The sequence below is a fragment of the Gigantopelta aegis genome, chromosome 9 (assembly GCF_016097555.1).
Source record: "Gigantopelta aegis isolate Gae_Host chromosome 9, Gae_host_genome, whole genome shotgun sequence".
In the NCBI taxonomy this organism is placed as follows: Eukaryota; Metazoa; Mollusca; class Gastropoda; order Neomphalida; family Peltospiridae; genus Gigantopelta; species Gigantopelta aegis.
This window is the reverse complement of record NC_054707.1, coordinates 30395370-30418375: the sequence shown is the minus strand read 5'-3', so window position 1 is coordinate 30418375 and position 23006 is coordinate 30395370. Positions and strand designations below refer to the sequence as shown.

At 34.9% G+C, this 23006-nt stretch overlaps 1 protein-coding gene across 2 annotated transcripts in view; it reads left to right on the top strand.

The window, feature by feature from the left end:
* The first annotated feature begins 238 nt into the window (after positions 1-238).
* LOC121380666 (RNA-binding protein 45-like) overlaps positions 239-23006 on the top strand; it is a 37858-nt gene continuing 15090 nt past the window's right edge. For both annotated transcript variants that reach the window (XR_005958990.1, XM_041509598.1), the window contains exons 1-7: positions 239-389; positions 15087-15184; positions 16202-16327; positions 17531-17657; positions 20327-20416; positions 20780-20872; positions 21073-21261. Coding sequence is in view for 1 of the 2 variants with exons in the window: in XM_041509598.1 (XP_041365532.1) it covers positions 239-389; positions 15087-15184; positions 16202-16327; positions 17531-17657; positions 20327-20416; positions 20780-20872; positions 21073-21261 (874 nt within the window). In the remaining variant the exon portion in view is untranslated. The remainder of the gene's footprint in view (positions 390-15086; positions 15185-16201; positions 16328-17530; positions 17658-20326; positions 20417-20779; positions 20873-21072; positions 21262-23006) is intronic.

Genomic DNA, 23006 nt, shown 5'->3' with positions numbered 1-23006 from the left:
TATTGGCTCTCTTCACTATTTCAATTAGAACGACCATGTTTCGAATCTTCAACGTGATGACACGAGATACTATGTGGATCTTCTCCAACTAAACGTATAAATATGTGGCCATTTTTATTTATTCTAGTGTCCTAAATATCTAAATTATATTAGCTAAGGCCAGCGACATTTCGTTTCTATTTTTAGATGTGAACGTTAGTAAGCGAATTTAGGAGGAATTAACGACAAATCATCAGCAATGGCGTCCGGCGATGATCCACCGAATAGTCGGCTATTTATTCTTTGTGGAAAGGGTATAACAGAACAAGCTATGCGTGATAGTTTTAGTAAATACGGATCGGTAGAGGATGTGTGGATTGTTAAAGACAGACGAACAAACGAAGAAAAAGGTACTTCAGTTTGAATCTCAAAATGTTTTGTGTGAAATTTGTTTCGAATCCATTTTCAGTTATTTTTATCATCAATGCCCGAAATTTCGCTATGCTTGAAATTCCGTGAGGTTTGATTTTTCGTGCTCAGTTTATGTAAGTCATCCCCCTAACAATTTTAAAACTATTTGTTAGAATTAGTTTAGGGTTAGAGATAGTTATACAATACCTTTTAAAACATTTTGTGGCAAAATATCCCCCTGCCCCCCCCCCCCCCCATTTATTCATTCATTCCACATATAAGCGCCATCAAAAAACCCTCTTTACATTGATGAGGGAAGGGTGGGGGGACCAAGCAGATATCTTTCCGTGTTACCATGCCACTAACATATTTTATTTACAATTTATGGAAGTTTGCTGAAATTCTCAGTCCTGACTTCATGATGTTCGGTGTTTGAAGCACGTCACAGAACCTTTATGGGTAGTTTCTTAGAATATTATATACCGATGCAATTTAATGACACTGATGAAAACAAAATATGACATTATATGTTATACAAAATTATAGACAGGTGACATGAAAATCTCACACCGCTGTCAGGGCTCACCCCAGATACGATAACGTAGCGCTGACATCGACACGGTCTTCTTTTCAGCGCTACGAAATGAGGCATATACCCCATGTGTAGCAAAAACAAACTTCAGTGTTCTGTGAAAAAACATTCACACTTTGTTGGAAACACTTACTCGATATCGTTGATATATATTAAATTAATTGTTGTTGCAAATATAATTAATACAATGCAGATTAACAATTATCAAGACTAAAAGCGTTCTTCGGCAGCCATGACAGATAATACGAGAATCTCTTGAGAATGAGAAATATCCATACATAAAAATATATAATTTACTTTTTGTACTTTTTGTTTTTATGATATATTTGACGAAATGTATTTTTTTAATTTATCTTTTAAAACTGAAACTTAATAGTTTGTCTAAAATTATGAAAAATAAAAACATACCGACATTTAAACTGCATTGTCTGCTCTCGTAACTTTTTTGACAGAGGTCAAGGTAAGTAGACCAGTTTTTATTTTAATGTGGCGAAGCATTGTAATAATATACATAAATTTTTTTTTTTTTTTTTGCATGATGTCACTTTACATCTCTTTACAAGAACAATAAACTGGGTGAATGACGTTTCCGTTTTAAGAACGCTGGAAACATTTCAATGCAAAACTGCTATAGAATTTTTTTTTTTTTTTTTTTAACATTACTAATGCACTTCACTCTGAAGAAAATCTTGTGATTAAAAAACTGTACTATTTACGAAATATGGATTTCAAGTGACATTACTGTAGGATATTTATTGTGTACAAAGCCAAAATAAGGGTGCGAAAAGTGACCGTCGTCGACCGTAGTCATGTTTTTTTAAAGTACTTACAGAGCTAGCCGTTTGCTAGTAGTCAGGCCTTTCCCCAGGATTTTTTTAAGGCGCTTACATATTTAACATCATTATAACACAAATCAAGCCAAAAGAAGTGGGGTAGTGGGTTGAAAACAGTTAAGTGTTTGCTTTCAATCCAGCTAATCATGTTTTGTTTGTTGTGTTGGTTTTTTTTTGTGGTTTTTTTTTTTTTGGGGGGGGGGGGGGTAAACTTTTTTTAAAGTAACCCATCAATTCCCCACACCCAACAATTTCATAATTTGCGCCATGTTGTTGCTGTTGATTTCAGCGTCGTGTTAAATGCTTGTGATTTCTGCTTGTAAAATACCTAGGCACTTTAATAATAAAAAAACGTTAATAAAATTAAAATTTACGGTCTTTTTAAAATCCAGCTAACTTATTAAATGTCACCTCACAGTTTTACAAATATATATCTAACATTATCTGACAAATATGATTATTGTAAACTAATTCAGTGTACGTTTAACTCCAATTTGTATAAATAGGGCCTACTGCATGTTCATTTCCCGCGATCGCGATCTGCATGCGTGCTCTCAACCATAGGTACAAAATTAACCAAGACAAAGGAAATTACCGAAACTGCAGTTAGGTATTCATTGATGCAAACAACTATTGTTTTCCTACAGATTTACATCAAGATTTACTTCTGTGTAATCGTATTGTTTAATGTCTACAACGATGTCAGCTGACTCTGAAGCGTGACGTACATTCGCGCACCGAGAGCTTTCCTCAGTTCAGCCAACGAACGTTCTTCCTAACGATCGCGAACTATTCGATTGGTGTCCGTCATGTCCATTTGGTTTAACGTGAAGCGCACAAACCAGTGTAGCGAACGTTTTGTTTTCGCTCAGTCTGGCCTAACTCAGCCCTTGGGATAGCCTACATGTCTTTCGGCCCTGAACTGGCATGTGTATTCAAATTGACATGCATTGTCGGTTTGTTTTTATTACTTTGGTTCAAAGACTTTACAAAATTAAAATAACAAGTTACAGATCTTCCAGACGTTGAATCACCGTCATACATGTCGTTAAAATTAATAACCTTGATTATTAAAATAAACAAACATCATAAGGCATACGATTTTAGCAAATAACAATGTAGTTACGGTTTCGATATGGTAAATATATACCAGGATTAATGGTGACATGTTTTACTCAAGAATTTCACCTTCAAAGATGTTTATTCAATTAATAGGTATTTTCTTTGATTTATCTTGATGCGTAATTCCCAAGCATACAGACATTATTACAACAAGCAGTTATCTGACGAATTAGTAGTAGCCAATCACCTGTACCACGTGACCAGCACAAGCCCGCCGACAATTAAAACGGTGCGATCAGTGGACCTCAAAGTGAACATCTAAAGAATTGCAGAGATACCAAATGGAAGTGTGATAATGTGTGGTGAATGACGTTACGGATCACAGCTCCATTGTTTTGTATACATGTTACAAATTAAGCCGACACGGTCCTGCAGTTAAGGCGCTTACCAGACATGAAGGCGCTTACTTGGCTGGCTAAGGGAGCACGGGCCGTGTCGGCTTATCGCTCTAGGGAAACCCCTGAGTAGTGTAGTAGTAGAATGTCATTTTAATATTAGTGTGTATTTTGTGCTTTATTGTAGTGGCTTATCTCAGATCTGAGATGAAGAACTGTAAATAATGTTAACTTTGTGCTAGTAGTGTCGTCTTAGACTTTAATTAATCAATTTATTGTTATTATTAGCACTGTATTACTATTAGTGATCGCCAAATATTCCTCATGAGCTCGGACAGTATATGGTTTTAAAATACCTACAGTTAATAAATAGTTTTAGGTAAGTAACAAACATATATATATATTACTCGACGCAGTTTCTGCGGTGCTCCGAAGAAGATAGCGGAGAAAACTACTTACAACCAACATGGTTGTCAAGGGATAAACATAGCCAGACGATATTGTACATTGCGAATTTTAAGGGCTTACCAATACATAAGACACCTTTATGGCACCTGATGCGTGTCAGTCGTGAAGAAACTTAAATGTGTATACAACTACAACTTTATTTGAACGAAACAGGCGATAATATTGCCGAGAAACATGCCGCTGTGATCTGTGGCGGCGCTGCTACGAAGAAATAGCATCTATATCCCGTAACGGTAACCGAGACGTAGGCGAAAGTTTCCGTTACAATACCGTAACTAGGCTCACCCTGGATCAAAAATGCCCGTAGCCAAAATATTAGCTAAATGGAATTTTTATTAGCCATATTGAAAATGCCGTAGCCAAATTTGTTTTACGCAGTACAGTATTGAGTATTTATATATGAATATGAAAATGTATCTTTTTCAGCTAATTGTGTACAAACTGGAATAAATAGGAATAACAAAACCTCAATGGGGGTAGGGGCAGTTAATATATTACTTCGATTTTTCAGCGGGGGTGGGGTTGGGATGGGGTTATGCAATATCTTCAGAGTTTGAAGCCAGTACCCCATACACCCACCCTACTTCTAAGGCCTATGATATTAAATTAACAAACATACAGAAATATGGGGGTGGGTTGGATGTTTATGGATGGTGGGGGTTTTTTTCTTTCTTCCTTTTTTCCCAAATAATTTTTTATTTTATTTTTTATATAGAGCTCATTATTTCTTTAAATAGCAATCTTTATGTGAGTTTCAATTGTTTTGTTTTTTTCTTTGCTTTTTTTTTAAGTGACCCGTCAATTCCCGATCCCAAACAATTTTATAATTTGTGCCATGTTGTTGCGGTTGATTTCAGCGTCGTGTTAAATGCTTGTTGTGATTTCTGCTTACAAAATTTAAATACTGCATGTTTATTTCCGGCGATCGCGATCTGCATGGGTACGAAATTAACAAAGACAAAGGAATAAACAAAAACTGCAGTTAGGTATTCATTGATGCGAATGACTATTGTTTTTTTACAAATTTACATCAAGATTTACTTTTGTGTAATCGTATTGTTTAATGTCCGCAACGATGTCTCTTGACATGCGGGTGTCGGCTGACTCTGAAGCATGACGGATATTCCACCGAGAGCTGTCCTCAGTTCAGCCAACGAACGTTCTTCCTAACGTTTGCGAACTATTTGGTGTTCGTCGTGTCCATTTGGTTTAACGTGAAGCGCACAAACCAGTCTAGCGAACATTTTGTTTTCGCTCGGTCTGGCTGAACTCGGCCCTTGAGATGGCCTACATGTCTTTCGGCCCTGAACTGGCATGTGTATTCAAATTGACATGCATTGTCGGTTTGTTTTTATTAAGTCTTTGGTTCAAAGATTTTACAAAGTAAAAATAACAAGCTACACATCTTCCAGACATTGCTGTCATACATGCTAAATGCATGCCGTTAAAATTAATAACCGTGATTATTAAAATACGCAAACATCATAAGGCCTACACTGTATTCTGCATGACACCGTTTCTCGTTACCGGTCGCGAGATCGCTATTACGCTAATTGAATATTTGGTAGTATTATTATGTTTAAGGTGTCGGATAGATTATGTAACCGTTTGTTCACATCAGAAGACAGAAAATGGCTTAGCCAAAATTTTAGCCACTTGCAAATTTTATTAGCCATTTTTTGTAAAAATTAGCCAATGGCTAATTTGGCTACCGACAGAGCGAGCCCTGGCTGTTCCACACCAATCGGAATAAGTCGGCCGATTACGGATTGTCCATGGAGTTCGACACTTGTATAGCTGTTTTTAGACTGAATCGTGTCTATTAATAATCAGGGGTGCAGAAATGGATCATATTTCACTAGTCCGCCGGACCAAAACCAACTAAAATTTACTATCCTGCAATAATTTCTACTAGTCTGCCAGTCTTTAGAATAATATTATATTATTAATCAGCGTTCAAAATTTAAACACTTGTCCGTTTGTCCCGACAAGTGAAAATTTACTTGGACAAGCATACTTTACCTTAGTGGTTATCCGGCAGACAAGTAAAATATTATTTTTTTACAAAATAGTATCATAATTTTTTAGCAATTTGTTGTACTTTAAAAACCCCCACAAAAAAACAAAAACGAAATCAACGGTTTCTCATCGCAAAATGTTATACAAATATCGTGGTTTGAGAGTTAAGTAAACAAGGTCTTGATAACACAATAGTCTTAGCTCGTGAATACCTTTGAATTGCGATTGAGTTCCGAATTCCCCACTCGGAACATCTCGGTTGACATAAATAACATACATAATTTATTTGTTTGATGATGAAAAGACACGCCCACCTCCCAAGCTAAGTGTTTTTAAATTGCATCATTTTATCATCATCTGAGTTCAGTTGTTATTTAACAGTTTCATTACTTGTTCCATATTTAATATTGAACAGAATATAACAAAGACTTTTACCAAACTACCATGGATCAATCTTACTTGGGCCCAATTTGGCCCATGGGTTTAGGGTACTGTTTAGAGGAGATTAACTGCATCGTGTAAACATGTACGTACTATACTAGTATATATGTAACATTAACATTATTTTAACATTTGGTGACACACAGATTTTCATTTATGACAGGTGATTTTGACAAGCATCACCAAACAATTATTTCCAGGCCTTCGGCTGAACGTGAAAGTTGAAAACCAGTGACGCAGACTTTTGTTTTTGAAAAACCCAGGAGTGCTAAAAATCGCACTCTTCAAAATGCAGAGGAGGGAAAAATTGCACCCCTCAAAATAATCAGAATTAGAAGCAAGAGACCGAGATGAATTGCACCCATGAACATGATTAAGTTTGAGGGGGAATAGTTTCTAAATTAAATATCTTACGGGTTAATGTTTCGTGTTTTCAAAATAAATATCCTAATTTAACTAATGTGATGGTTGTTCTCAAAGATGGAAGGAATGGGTCAAGAAAAGGAAACACCATGAACACATTTGTCGATTTCTTATGTATTAATATGCATATCATGTTGCATTAAAATTTTGAATCATGATAATCTGTTGACTATTTATGAATAAGGAATGGCGAACAATCAGAGACTTTCCGACAGGTGGCGCTCGTGCACTATACACCATTCCTTTTTGTAAATTTGTATTGTCGTAAAGCACCGATCGGTATATCCACTCTATTATTCCCGACCTAATTGTGAGCATGTATGTGACTGAAGCATAGAACGGCTAAAAATTAAAGTAAATAATAAAAATCTACGAAATTCCGCAGTTGGTAGTAAAAAAAAATAATGGAAGAATAAAAAAGAACAAAATAATGTCCAGCTAAATCGTGGGTTTTCCACAACCACGTAGGCTACTCCCTACCATTCTTACAACTTTCTATCATATATCCACCACGCCAAAACCATTAAATGTGTACATATTTGACTGATAATACTTGAGTGTTTGCAATAAAAAAACCCGGTAACAGCATTTAATAAAGTTTTAATTTGTAAAACGCCACGCTGCACGGGTTCTATTCAATGTTATTTGTTTACCATAGTGTTGACACCCAGTAGCCGATGTATTTTTCGTGCTGGGGTGTTGTTAAACATTCATTAATTCATTTACTATTCAATGTTTGTTATCGCGATTTAATTTGAAGATATACGTGTTTAAAACCACAAATTATTCGTTTGCAGAGTAGAGTAAATTCAACCAAATTTGTTAACAATTATTTTTAATAAATTATTTCAATGAAAAAAAATGAAAAACCCCAAACCCAACCCAAACAAAATAAATAAATAAATAAATAAATATATTCTATGTAAAATAAAAAAAATAAAAAAAAATGTTTATATGTATACATGTAATACATTTTTAAAAAATCAATAACATACATATATAATTACAGAAATAAATATTAAATTTTCAAATGATGAAAAATAAATAGGAAATTTAAAATATTAAATATATAGTTTTTTGGTTCTTAATTGTTTGGGGTTTTTTTCACATGTAAGAAGAAATATAACAATGCTTTTTCATACACATTTAGACTGAATCGTGTCTATTAATAATCAGGGGTGCAGAAATGGATCATATTTCACTAGTCCGCCGGACCAAAACCAACTAAAATTTACTATCCTGCAATAATTTCTACTAGTCTGCCAGTCTTTAGAATAATATTATATTATTAATCAGCGTTCAAAATTTAAACACTTGTCCGTTTGTCCCGACAAGTGAAAATTTACTTGGACAAGCATACTTTACCTTAGTGGTTATCCGGCAGACAAGTAAAATATTATTTTTTTACAAAATAGTATCATAATTTTTTAGCAATTTGTTGTACTTTAAAACCCCCCACAAAAAAACAAAAACGAAATCAACGGTTTCTCATCGCAAAATGTTATACAAATATCGTGGTTTGAGAGTTAAGTAAACAAGGTCTTGATAACACAATAGTCTTAGCTCGTGAATACCTTTGAATTGCGATTGAGTTCCGAATTCCCCACTCGGAACATCTCGGTTGACATAAATAACATACATAATTTATTTGTTTGATGATGAAAAGACACGCCCACCTCCCAAGCTAAGTGTTTTTAAATTGCATCATTTTATCATCATCTGAGTTCAGTTGTTATTTAACAGTTTCATTACTTGTTCCATATTTAATATTGAACAGAATATAACAAATTTTACCAAACTACCATGGATCAATCTTACTTGGGCCCAATTTGGCCCATGGGTTTAGGGTACTGTTTAGAGGAGATTAACTGCATCGTGTAAACATGTACGTACTATACTAGTATATATGTAACATTAACATTATTTTAACATTTGGTGACACACAGATTTTCATTTATGACAGGTGATTTTGACAAGCATCGCCAAAACAATTATTTCCAGGCCTTCGGCTGAACGTGAAAGTTGAAAACCAGTGACGCAGACTTTTGTTTTTGAAAAACCCAGGAGTGCTAAAAATCGCACTCTTCAAAATGCAGAGGAGGGAAAAATTGCACCCCTCAAAATAATCAGAATTAGAAGCAAGAGACCGAGATGAATTGCACCCATGAACATGATTAAGTTTGAGGAGGAATAGTTTCTAAATTAAATATCTTTACGGGTTAATGTTTCGTGTTTTCAAAATAAATATCCTAATTTAACTAATGTGATGGTTGTTCTCAAAGATGGAAGGAATGGGTCAAGAAAAGGAAACACCATGAACACATTTGTCGATTTCTTATGTATTAATATGCATATCATGTTGCATTAAAATTTTGAATCATGATAATCTGTTGACTATTTATGAATAAGGAATGGCGAACAATCAGAGACTTTCCGACAGGTGGCGCTCGTGCACTATACACCATTCCTTTTTGTAAATTTGTATTGTCGTAAAGCACCGATCGGTATATCCACTCTATATTCCCGACCTAATTGTGAGCATGTATGTGACTGAAGCATAGAACGGCTAAAAATTAAAGTAAATAATAAAAATCTACGAAATTCCGCAGTTGGTAGTAAAAAAAAATAATGGAAGAATAAAAAAGAACAAAATAATGTCCAGCTAAATCGTGGGTTTTCCACAACCACGTAGGCTACTCCCTACCATTCTTACAACTTTCTATCATATATCCACCACACCAAAACCATTAAATGTGTACATATTTGACTGATAATACTTGAGTGTTTGCAATAAAAAACCCGGTAACAGCATTTAATAAAGTTTTAATTTGTAAAACGCCACGCTCCATAGTTTGACACCCAGTAGCCGATGTATTTTTCGTGCTGGGGTGTTGTTAAACATTCATTAATTCATTTACTATTCAATGTTTGTTATCGCGATTTAATTTGAAGATATACGTGTTTAAAACCACAAATTATTCGTTTGCAGAGTAGAGTAAATTCAACCAAATTTGTTAACAATTATTTTTAATAAATTATTTCAATGAAAAAAAATGAAAAACCCCAAACCCAACCCAAACAAAATAAATAAATAAATAAATAAATATATTCTATGTAAAATAAAAAAAATAAAAAAAAATGTTTATATGTATACATGTAATACATTTTTAAAAAATCAATAACATACATATATAATTACAGAAATAAATATTAAATTTTCAAATGATGAAAAATAAATAGGAAATTTAAAATATTAAATATATAGTTTTTTGGTTCTTAATTGTTTGGGGGTTTTTTCACATGTAAGAAGAAATATAACAATGCTTTTTCATACACATTTATATGAAATTAGAAATGACAGTGGTATTGTTTTTCAATATTTATAATTTGTTAATGTAAATAATTTAATTTGTGTACAAAATGACATAATCTGATAGGAATTCTGATTTCACTGAGCCTGTTTTAACATAAATTTATTTGACCTACCGGTATCTAAATTTTATACTTTTCAGTACTTATATTAAGAAAAGTCCAATGTAAATAATCTTTATCATGGTTCATACACTTATTTACCAAGAAAATTCATGACTGTCCATGATTTGCACTGATAATGAAATTAACAGCAATTGAAAACTGCTTTAGACATTATACTATTTTTTCTCTCCAAAGGCTGCAAGAGTAAAATTATAAATTAAAGAAACAAAATACTGCTATTTTACAAATGTGGATTTCTAAAACCAGATGCAGCAATAAATAATTATGACTATATATAAAAGTACACTTATGGTTTACTAATACTTTAAAGTGAATATAGGTTTAACACTAATTACATTCATTTCAAGAGATGCATTACATGCAGTATTCACACATGGCTTGTTTCATGTTCAATGTATGATGAGTTACTTGCTTAGCATGTACATGTATTTGATAAACTGTACATAAACAATACCTATCTGGTATTTATATTTTCAGTCCAACAGTGTGTGTTTTTTCAATGCCATGCTAGAATTTATCACAATGTAGTCAACATACTACCTCGAAAAGTAAAAGTATTATAAACTGTTATAGGCTTAAACAGTCGCTGGAGAATAAAATGTTGGGATTTTGCTACATTTGTCCAAACTAGTCCAGTTAGGCAATAATAAAAAAAAAGACAAAGAATAAAAAGAGACCCCACCCCCCCTCTCAAAAAAAAAAGAAAGAAAAAAAAAGAAATTTATTTTATTGAATATTAAATTTCAAGTTTCAGGATATTTATGTAAATAAATTCTAGATTATAATTTGGAAAGTATTTTGTTATGGTTAGTTTGTTTTTGGGTCAGTAGCAAAAACAAAACAGTTTGTTCTGTTATGCCTCAAGTATTTAATCAAATCTCACATTGCAAAACAAGCTCTGCAGTCTCTTTAGAATAACCAGTAATGAAAAGAAATAAATATTTTTTTACAACATCTCAGCACATTTTAAATTTGGTGTTAAACATCTGTGTTTCAGAAAAACAGCCTTCATAATTTTGACCCATGGTTTTGACACTTGGCATAGGTACTGACTCACTAAGAAGGTAAACCCATGGCCACCACACAGGCTACTCCTACCAATTACTTTAATTTCAGCATTTTCACTTTCATTGGAGTTATTTGTTTACACCACCATCACAGCATCCTTTGGTAGTGTTTTTGTCAGTAATTTCAGATATGCTTAGTATAAAAAGAAAATGCATCCTACATACATATTACAACTTACAAAAGAAATACCCAACTAATAGGCCCCCTATAGATAGATTAACAAAGGAATAATCAAATGTACAGTTTAACAAATGAAGAAAAGAAAATTTTATTCTGCCTTGTACCTAAAAAAAAATCTCGGAACATGACTAAAAAATATTAGGTAGGGCCAGTCTAAACTTTAAAAAAAAACACCCAAAAAACGACATCTGTACTCTTTTTAACTTACAAAAAAATGGGGGGAAAATAATCAGGGTAAGCCTTTTTTTTTTTTAGGTAGGGTCGGTTTCAAGAAACAATTGTTTTTACACCTCAATGGGCACTCCACATCTCACTATTCTGTTTATATTGTATGTATGCTATTTGCATGTCTCAAACTATTATTTTCTTCTTCTTCAAATTGTGTATTAGGGGCTGTAGAAGAGGTGAGGGCCGATAGGGCCATGGTCTCCTCTTTTTTCCTGTTATTGTTCTCAAAAGTCTGGAGATGTCATGGGCCTTATGTTAACATCTGATATTTAAACTTATTCTGGGTGAGCATGCCTTCGAACCCCCACCAACAGGTTCGGGCCCTCAAATACATGTATACACACACACACACACTCTCTGTCTCTCTCTCTCTCTCTCTCTCTCTCTCTCTCTCTCTCTCTCTCTCTCTCTCTCTCTCTCTCTCTCTCTCTCTCTCTCTCTCTCTCTCTCTCACACAACCTTTTAACAAACAGCACACTATAAGTACTCCCACCCCATCCCCACTATCAAATACACTCCGCTGGCCCTGTACATAAATAATAAAAAGTGTTGTTTCTAAAACATTTTTTCTTTTAGTCTGTGAAATTATTGATTAAAAACAGATTTAATTAATTAATTAAATAATCGAATAATCGACAACAAACATGATCAATGTCATGGGGGGTAGGACGAACTCACCTACCCCCCCCCCCCCCACCAAAAAGCAGTGAACAAAACACACAAATAAACAAATGTCCACATAGCATACATAAAAGGAAGAAAATATAATACTTCAACTAGATTTTATTCAAATAATATATAAATAATTAATTTTGTTTTAAATCCACACACCGAGAATGGATAGGCAGTGACATACAAATGCCTCGTTTTTCAGCGATTCACTGTTTGTTTTGTTTTTTGTTGTTGTTGTATTTTGTCATATACTAGATCCGTTATGCAGTCCAGACATTCTTTGTGCAATGCATCATCGTCTGAAAGAAATATGACCACTTTTCCTGTTCGTACAGAGGTGGACAAGTAATTTTATACGACCAGTGGCTTCAAATCACACTACCGAACAGCTGTTTAAAGCGAGACTCTAGGGTGTATAGTGACGACGCGACCTCTAAGGGGGAGATAATTTCTGGGTGTTCGCCATTGAAACTTGATTTGTTTGTGCTTATTCTGTTTTATTTAAACAAGTACAATAATTTTAGTTTTCATCGCAGAGTTATATGATTTCTCCATGGACACAAACCTGTGAACTGAATGTAAAAGTATAACAACCACATGGCACAGGGTTATCACATTTATCATGATATCATAATATTATGTACCTGCAAATTCTCTATTTTAAAAAATAATAATAATGTCATAACAGAAAATGTCAACATCTATTGTTTTCTACCCAAATATATCTTACTACAATTTTTATAAATATATATTTTTTACAAACAGGATTAACTTTGATTATCGGTGTACTGTAGTTAACATGTCATTTATTATACTACTTACTCGAATCATAGCAACCCATAATAAAAAAAAAAAAAAAAAAAACACCTAATGTAAATTTAATTTTAAAATATACATGCTTTACACTCGGTAAATTTGAATTACTGAGTTGAAATTAAATCGGTGTAGGTTTCTTTCAGGTGTCCGTCAAACAATTACATGTACTAGAAATCTGACTCTACCACGGTCAATGTCCTTGGCTTTAAATCACGTGGCAGTATTGTGAAACAGAAAGTAGAAATATCTGGAGTACGTCGCTATGCTATTAACGAAAACAAAACCTGCTTTACTAAATTTAGTTTTTTGTTCGTGTACGCGTTTAATGTGATATTAACATGTATAAACATTATACACATCATAGAATTATTGGACAACGCACCTACCGTATTATGTTTTCTATATGTGATCAAAACAACGACAGTGTAAAATATATTTTGTGTTGTTACCTGCATTGTACGAAATTAAACACAACAAAACCAACGAGATCTTAATAATAAGTGAACTTCTAGCTGATTGGCTCAGTGTAAAGATAACCAACCAATCGTGTTTCAATTTATAAAAAGTATTCTAGGAAGTTCATTGTGAACAGAATGGAAAGGTTGGTGACGTTGTGGATTGGATTCAATAAACAATTAAAATGGCAGAATTAAAAAAAAAATTTAAAAAAATACAAGCGTGATTTGTTTAATTTAGGGGCCGTCAGATTGAGCTGATGGGGGTTCACAGGCGTGATAGCTTTCGCACCCGTCAAAAACAAAAGTTTAGTGACGTGTTCTGAAGGGAATGTGCTCGAGAACAATTTTACTGGTTTTCATTGAATCCAAAACAAAAACACTAATTGTTTTATGACTTTCTATTTACGCTGAAATTATCTCGACTGTAAAAAATTTGTTGTAGTCACCCAAGTCACGAAATTACATACAATCTGAAGTGAAGAGTAACAAGCGAATTGGTTTTTAAAAGAAAAGCCCAGGGTTTTAACTTTTCCTTCTGCATCCACTTCCTGTCCTACTTAGATAGACAAGTGGAAATGTTGGCGGACAAGTAGATTTTGTGGTATACCCCGGTACTTGTCCGTGATATTTTTTTTCTTATTTCTATCACTGTTAATAATATTTTAATATCAGTGTCTTCACTTCAAATGATATATATGAATATACTGACAAAACATTAAAAACACCTGGCAAGTGGCAAACAAAATGAAAAAGACAGATCGCCTGTCGGACTGGTACTTGCATTTTTTAGCTCGTTCCTCAGAATTTTTACTCGCATTGGCCAGCGGGCGAGTACTTTCTGCACCCCTGATAATAATAGAAAATGTGATGTACCTAGTGTCAGACAAAATGATTGCTAATATATTAACCTTGTGCCAGTCAAAGCATGCCAATACATAGCCTCTTCTGGCTCACGCAAAGGTACCTGTGCTGCTACCATTAGATTGATTTAGTTTAAAACCCATTTTGCTTGCCACAAGAGTATGTGCCATGTATTACGAACATGCACCGCGGTGCGTGAGATCTCGTGCCACCATCGCAGAAAAATCGTGTTGTCGTTACTATGAATAGCATTTTGACACAGGTCGATTTTTGTGGTTAGGTCAAGTTAAGACAAACAAACCTGATTTTTATTTTCGCCTGGTAGCACACACAAAGTATATTTTCATATTTATGACAGGAGAAAAGCTATGAAAATCGCTCATCTTAGATTCTCTTTTGAATATTGTTCCCAATTAACCTTTACATTTCTATCTGAACTACTAAAGAAAATTGTTTGTGTAAACACTAAAACCACGCAAACATGTCGTCATCTGAAAAATTCAAATTTCATGCCCTTTAATGCATTGTAGATAACAGTGCCAAAAGAAAATATTTCAAGCATGCATACCAACTGGTATGATAGCATTTAGAAATTTTGTAGCCTATGGATTAGTTTATTAAATTAATAAATTATAAATATGTATTCATTAAAAAAAATATCTGAAAAATGTGTTGTTTTCCTTAGGTGTTTGCTACATCAAATTCTCTAAGACTTCTGAAGCTGCCCAAGCAATGGAGGAAATGAATGGACGTTTTATTGAAGGACAAGCAAAGCCACTAAAGGTAAAAATAATATGTAGTATCAATTACTTCAGCAATTGAATTACATTCATATATTCACAGAGAAATTAATTATGCATGCTCTGAAATAATAAAGAATGCTGATTTACCCTTTGATAAAAATAAAATATTAATTTGATTTATCCCTTGAAAGGCCTTCCATCTCGATAATGTTCTGGCAGCTTTAGAAGCAGTAGGAGCAGCAAATACCGCTGGATCGTTTCACTATTAGACAACTTACTAGGGGAGTGAGAAAGGATCGTTTTACTATCAGACAACTTACTAGGGGTGTGAGAAAGGATCATATCTTTATCAGACAACTTACTAGGGGAGTGAGAAAGGATTGTTTCACTATCAGACAACTTACTGGGGGTGTGAGAAAGGATCGTTTCTTTAACAGACAACTTACTAGGGGAGTGAGAAAGGATCGTTTCACTAACAACTTACAAGGGTAGTGAGAAAGGTAGAGGCTCTCGTCTGGGCACATGCTGCTTCCATTTGAAATTAACCTTTGGACTGGGGTTGCCAATCCATGTATCCATGTATCAATGCTCATCTCAATACATATTAAAAGCATAATTTAATTTGTTTTTCAATTAAATTTGTATAAAAGTATTTCATTATTATATTTAACACATATTGAGATGAACATCTCTGGATATGACCATGAGTGACACCTGTTACGTTTATGTCAAGTGTTGTCTAAAGCAAGCTATTTAATTACTCTCAATTCTCAATTGTAAAAGCTGATTCAGTGTATACAAGAATACACGTATCTCTAAGGCAGAGTTTCAACCACTGTTTATAATTTGAGTATGCTTGACAACAGGTTAGTTTTGAGTTCTCAAAACATTTTGCCAAATTATCTCAAATATGTAAAACCTATTCCAATAAAATATCAATTATTACGCAATTTGTTTTTGCTAAATTAAATTTAAATTTTCCAATTGTTTTTCAAATTGACCATTGGTGAGTGGCAGAGCTAGCCCTGCTTGAGGTGACCTTTGTGTTATTTTGTAGATAATGATTGCTAACAGCAGGAGAGAAGGCTCCATGAGAGATCCAAAAGAAGAAGAGAAAACTCTTCGACTGTTTGTCATTATTCCCAGACATTTTACTCAGGAAGATGTCAGAGCAGAATTTGAGGTATTTGTATCTGCCATAATGGTATAATGCCATAGTTATACCTACATGTACATACATAATGATATTATGGTATAACGCCATGGTTATACCTACATGTACATACATAATGATATTATGGTATAACGCCATGGTTATACCTACATGTACATACATAATGATATTATGGTATAACGCCATGGTTATACCTACATGTACATACATAATGATATTATGGTATAACGCCATGGTTATACCTACATGTACATACATAATGATATTATGGTATAACGCCATGGTTATACCTACATGTACATACATAATGATATTATGGTATAACGCCATAGTTATACCTACATGTACATACATAGAGGATTCATCACTAGTATTTTTTAATATGGAAAATATCAACCGAGTCTATGTTAATCAGTATTTGTCAAGGCTCTGCCGAGACAAATACCAATTAACTAGACGAGGTTGATATTTTACATATTAAAAAACACGAGTAGCGAATTCTATTTATCCTATAACACTTCTAAAATAACATTCTAATTAATTTTTTAGTAAATCACAGTACTAAAGTTGCCGCCATCGATAATATGACGTCATCACGATTAGCACAGATTAGTTTGACATCACGCATTTTAAACAAATCTTTGAAAATGTTACGCTCAGGTACACAGGTCTTGTTGGCTTGTAAGCAAATGACCCATCCACAGAAACACATTACCTTGTAAATTTGCATACCATTATTAACCGGGTTAATAAAGTAAATTATCACATTGGTTTATGACATGGATATCATGGGTAAGTTATAGGATAAATAATGATATTATGATATAATGCCATAGTTATACCTACATGTACATACATGTACACTGTAACACATGCATGTTGTGAACAATATTGTTATAGCACATGCCATAAAGATAATAAAATAATATAATAGCCAAGCATTGTGCATTTTAAACATCAGTCAGATTTGATCTATTAAAAGCAACATAAATGATCAAAGATCTTATCTTTGAACAGTGACTGAATATTTTAACATTGGACTTTGTAAATTTCTTTACACAGAAATTCAGATTTAATATTTAATTTCCAAGAAATAGAATCCTGAACTAATTAAAAGGAGAAGCATATTTTGTGAATGTTTTCTTTTCTGCAATGTTAAAGTATGTTGTGTACATGCATTTTGTTTCTACTTTATCTGGATTTTTTTTTCAGAGATTTGGAGAAATTGATTATGTGAATGTTTTGAAGGACAAGCATTCTGGGGAAAATAAAGGCTTTGCATATGTCAAATATTTCAGACGTGTTAATGCTGCAAAGGCTTTTGAAGAATGTGATAGGTGTAAGTATTAAATTAAACATGAAGGAAAATCTGAATGCATCATATTAAACAGTCTTATTAACTTACTGATTGTGAATTTGATGATTCTTAAGTGTGTGCTGTATTTTTCAGTTTTCACAAGTTGTATGAAGTTTTCTTATGCTGAGCATGTCTTAAACTTTTTGTTAACTTCCAGTACCAAAAGTGTTTGTGCCTGAAATCCATGTCATGTTGTGCATTTAGCAATTAATTTCGAGGTGTGAACTGAATAATACTGTATAAGCGGAAATTTTCGTGGGGTTTTATTTTCGTGGATTTCAAGGGTAAATGGTCAACCTCGAAAATATATAACCTCGAACATATTTGAAAAAAAACCCATTGAATTCTATCAAAAATAATCATCGTTACCTCTCTAACGAATACGGTATACTCTTTACCGGAACTTTTATTTCCCGCGCATGCATAGACTACATGAAATCTGCAAAATAATTGTAATAATATATGCAAGACGACAAGTTATTATTTTTGAAGTGAACACGCCACAATATTTATTAACTCTCAAAGAACATAACTAAGTATTTATTGATGAACAAGAAAAAAACACGGTACACAAATAATCAACAACCTAAACAGAAAACAGCACTACTGAAATAAAAACGTCAAAATGGTTTGTTTGAATGTCCCTGAATAAAACACTATTATAAAGAATTTCGTTTCCACGCAGAACTACTAGAATAAAATACTAGTATTAACAAAATCATTGTTTGAATGCAGCACTACTTGAATATGCACACAGAACAGTTAGGCTAATTATCACGTCGAGCCTCATGCACTGCATCAGTGATTCCGGGATTGGTGAATGCGGCTTTCAACATTTCCTGCCGTGTTTTCAAATTTCCTATGACCTTCATAATCCACCTTGCATGCACTGATTTTATGGCTGAGGTACGCATGTCGATCTTTATGCTTGTAACAACTTGGCCTTCTTTCATAGCCAGGGAAACCTGCTTGGAATACCAGGCAGTGAATTCGGCCTTCAGAGCGTCTTTCAGGGGTTTATTTACACACACATCTTGTGGCTGTAGAGCGTCGGTGCAATTAGGCGGAACAAAGACGATGTTGATATGAGCTTTCTTCATCTTGTCTTGAAAGACTCAGTCTTGATGACACTTGAACATATCGAGTATGACCAACGATTTTTGCCGCTTGGGTAGTTTCTGTTCTTTCTTGACACGATGGACATAAGGTATGATGATGATGTCGGCGTATTCATCCATGGTTTTGTTAGTTGAGCAGTGATTATCAGAATGTGTGATATCCCAGTCACCGGGAAATTTCACACCCTGTGGATGACAACGATCTGTCTTCCCGTCGTAAATCAGCTGCACCGGTAACATGTCCCCACTCAGTGTTGAGGCGACGACAGCTGTGATCATACGTTTGTCGCTCCATTTCCACTCGCCGCGATCCCTTCTGATTCATGGTTCACTCGCCACACGGCACAAACTTTAACCCAGTCTGATCAAAGTTTATAATCAGTACATCTGGAATTTCGTGTTGAACTGCGTTTGTCAAAATTCTACCAAGAAACTCTTTTGATTGTTTCGAAGTTCTCTGGTAACAACCTAGCGCTCGTTGTTGCTTTCTGCTTTGAAAATCCCATCTGATTCAGCAGGGAAGCTGCCCAGCTCTTCGTTAAAGATACCAAGCCACCATTTTCTATCATGATCCCTGGGTTGCTGGCTTCAATAAGTCCCTTAGAACCAGCTATCACTATTGATGTATTGATCACTCCCCCAGCCCCACAGATGGCTTTCAAATAAGTTTGAATTGTTTTGTCCATATCACCCAATAGCAGGGGTCGTCCTCGGTTTTCTTTTGGCAAAGTTTTCTCTGCTAGTTATCTTTTGCAGTAGATTGGATATTTCGCCTGACTTTAAGCATGCGTCTTTTATGTCTGTCCCTAATACTTCGAACTGTCGATTCACTGACTGGGTTATCAAGATCTACTGAAAATTTTTGACTGCATCTTGCCACGTCATGTTCAAGTGCATATTTTCCTATCTTGGCAGTTTGTTCGTCGTCAAAAATGTTATATTCACATTTCCGTTTTGTCGATTTAGGTGTCAATATGGCTTTGTTTGCAGCATCGATACATGACAACGGGATTTCAAGTTCTGGTCCTTGTGACAGGGATGGCAAAAAACTCGCTACCAACAGATTTGTTTAACCAGCTCAAGAGACTCATGATTTGCGTGCATAACAGTATTCGTGCAATGCTGGTATAATTAGCCAGCTTACCATAGGATTAAGAAGGAAACATGTCAAGCTCAGATTAAACATCAAACAGAATCAATGACTGTGATCAGTTGTTTCTCTAATAGCATACTGTAATAGCCAATCGAGATTGAGTGCTCTATTGTTTAACTGTGAGCTTTGATCGTCTGGTGTAATTGTCGACTGGATGCTGACGACATGAAACTTTTAATGAAAAATGAATGATATTTACCAACAGGATTTGTTGAAACAACGAAAATAAAAATGATCAGTTTTAAAGGTTTACCAAACCTCGAAAATAAAAGACCTCGAAATGTTTTTATCCCCCAAACCACGAAAAATTGAGACCACGAAAATTTCCGGTTATACGGTAGTACTTGAACATAATGTGGTGTATCTTTTTTCTTGTACAGCTTACAAGCCAAAGTTTGCAGAACCTCAGAGAGGCAAAGATAGGAGGGAGGAGGATTTTGGACGCGGATGGTTTGAAAGAGATGACAGAGGTAATTTGTGCTGCACAAACTCATCCACAGAGATTTTGAGTCTTTCTTCTTCTTTTTTCTTGCTTTCTGTTTTTTCCTTCCATACCTGCACAGTATTATTTATGGAGAATTGTGAGAAGGACCCTATGACACATTACATCTTAGCCATTTTCTGTGGTTTTATTGCCATAGGTGATGAAACTAATGCTCCCAGATGGTTCATTAAGAGCCATCTGTTGTATTCCACAATGAAATATATATGCCAATATGATTATTTGATGGTGTGGGGTTTTTTAGATTTCAGGTAGTTTTGTATCTTTGGCAGTATAAATGTAAAAGTTTTTATTTCCACTTAACTTAGTTTGTTAATTTGTGTTTTTCCAGGTTATAAGAGAGGATTTGATGATGATTTCTCTGCAAGTGGATTTCTAAATCCCAGTCCTGTCCAAGACTTCTTTGGGCTTCCTCATCAAGTCAGTAAGTATGTTACTTAGTCCGGCTTTACTTTGCCAAGAAGTGTGTTATTGTGGCTGGTCTTGTTTCATCCGACATCACATGGGTTAGTGGGGTTTTATTGCCTTTGTGGTAGAAGATGGGATATCTTAGAAAACTGTTGAATCTATTTTATATTACACCATTGTCAGTGTTTTGGATACAGATTTGTTGATTATTTTCAGTGCCTAGGACGGTGCCCTCCGGTGGACCTGTAGGTTCTCTTGGGCCACTTGACATGATAGAAGACTACCCACACAACAACTCACTGCGGCTGCAGATCGTAGCAGCTATCGGTCTCTCACAGAAGTATTTGTCAAATCTTTTCAACCTTGTTCCCGGAATGGAGTACTGCGATCTTAATGAAACTACAGGTTGGATTAGTTCACCTATGTTGGTTTCATGTAGACACTTAAAAATGTGTGTGTCATATATAAATATTCTGATTACTGTAAGAGATATCTCGCACACAGCACTGACCAGAAATAATAGATCAAGACTCATCATGATATTGGTCGCTTCAGATGTTGGGTTTTGCATGAAGAATACCTTTGAATTTTGAGTTGCAAAAAGTGTTTTTTAGTGAATATGTTAGCTTGAAAACAATGGCAGAAAGTCATGGTAATTTTCAGGAATAGACCACTTCGAGTTACGATTATTTTCGGTTTAGCGCAGTGAATTCTGGGAGGGGTTACCGGTCAGTGTTGCATACATTTGACACGAAATTGAGTAGGCCTCAACGTCATTTACTTCCTAGTTCAAATTATTGGTTTATAAATGTCTGAAATTTTTTTACAAAATGTGCACCCGTGTGTTACTGGGTTATAATTCGCTTGTAGACAAATAAATTCCATACATTCCACCAAAAGCAACTCCACTGTATGAATTTGCACTAGGCCTGCCTCAACATTTATATATGGCCGATGAGTGATTTAAAAAAAACTTGTCACTTTTGGAATTGACTAGTGGAAAAACTATGCATTGCAGATCACTGACTCAAACCTTCATTTGAATGTGACAAGTGTGAAAAACTAAGTACTTTACACGTAACAAATCGCCCAAGTAAAATCATTTTCAATATTGATTGCCACAATTTACAAAATCAGTAATGTTCATACTTTATGTAGCTGACAGAAAGTCCCATTTAATAATACAATAATTAAAAAAATGTGTCATGCAGGGTAGCTTCCACGCAAACTTTTAATGTATGACTAGATTATTAGATATGTTCAAAGACGTACCAGTCAACCAGAACTCCTTTGCCTATTTAATTTACAGTTAATTAGAAATAGTTTACTTTTTCACATGTAATGGATCACATCTGATAGAGTACCGTAGAACTCGTTTAAATAGCATTCATATAGTTATTAAAAAAAATGGGAGTTGAATTAAGCAGTGGTTTCGTACACAAATGACCTCGTTGCGGAAACCGGCAACGTCAGCTGAATGATCTCAGTTCATAACTGTAGTCTACAAGACCCAAAAATGGCAAGTGTGCAACTTTGAACTTTTTAAAAAAAATTATTTAGTTAAAGACAATTCAAGAGTAGACGAATAAAACAAATAAGGAAAAAAATGGTAGTAGAGGTAAAGTGTGTAGGAATAGGCCTACGTCTTGTTTACTGGAACGTGATTTGATGCATTGTACTGTGTAGCATATTGACAAACCAGAACTATCGGGGGCAGATTACTTTTACTCTTGGAACTCTGGCTGCACGCACACGGTGGTCAACTTGTGAGGCATTTAGGATGATATGGAACTCTGGCTGCACGCACACAGTGGTCACTCTGGCTGCACGCACACAGTGGTCACTCTGGCTGCACGCACACAGTGGTCACTCTGACTGCACACACACAGTGGTCAACTTGTGAGGCATTTAGGATGATGTGGAACTCTGGCTGCACGCACACAGTGGTCACTCTGGCTGCACGCACACGGTGGTCACTTTGGCTGCACGCACACGGTGGTCAACTTGTGAGGCATTTAGGATGATGTGGAACTCTGGCTGCATGCACACGGTGGTCAACTTGTGAGGCATTTAGGATGATGTGGAACTCTGGCTGCATGCACACGGTGGTCACTCTGGCTGCACGCACACGGTGGTCACTCTGGCTGCAC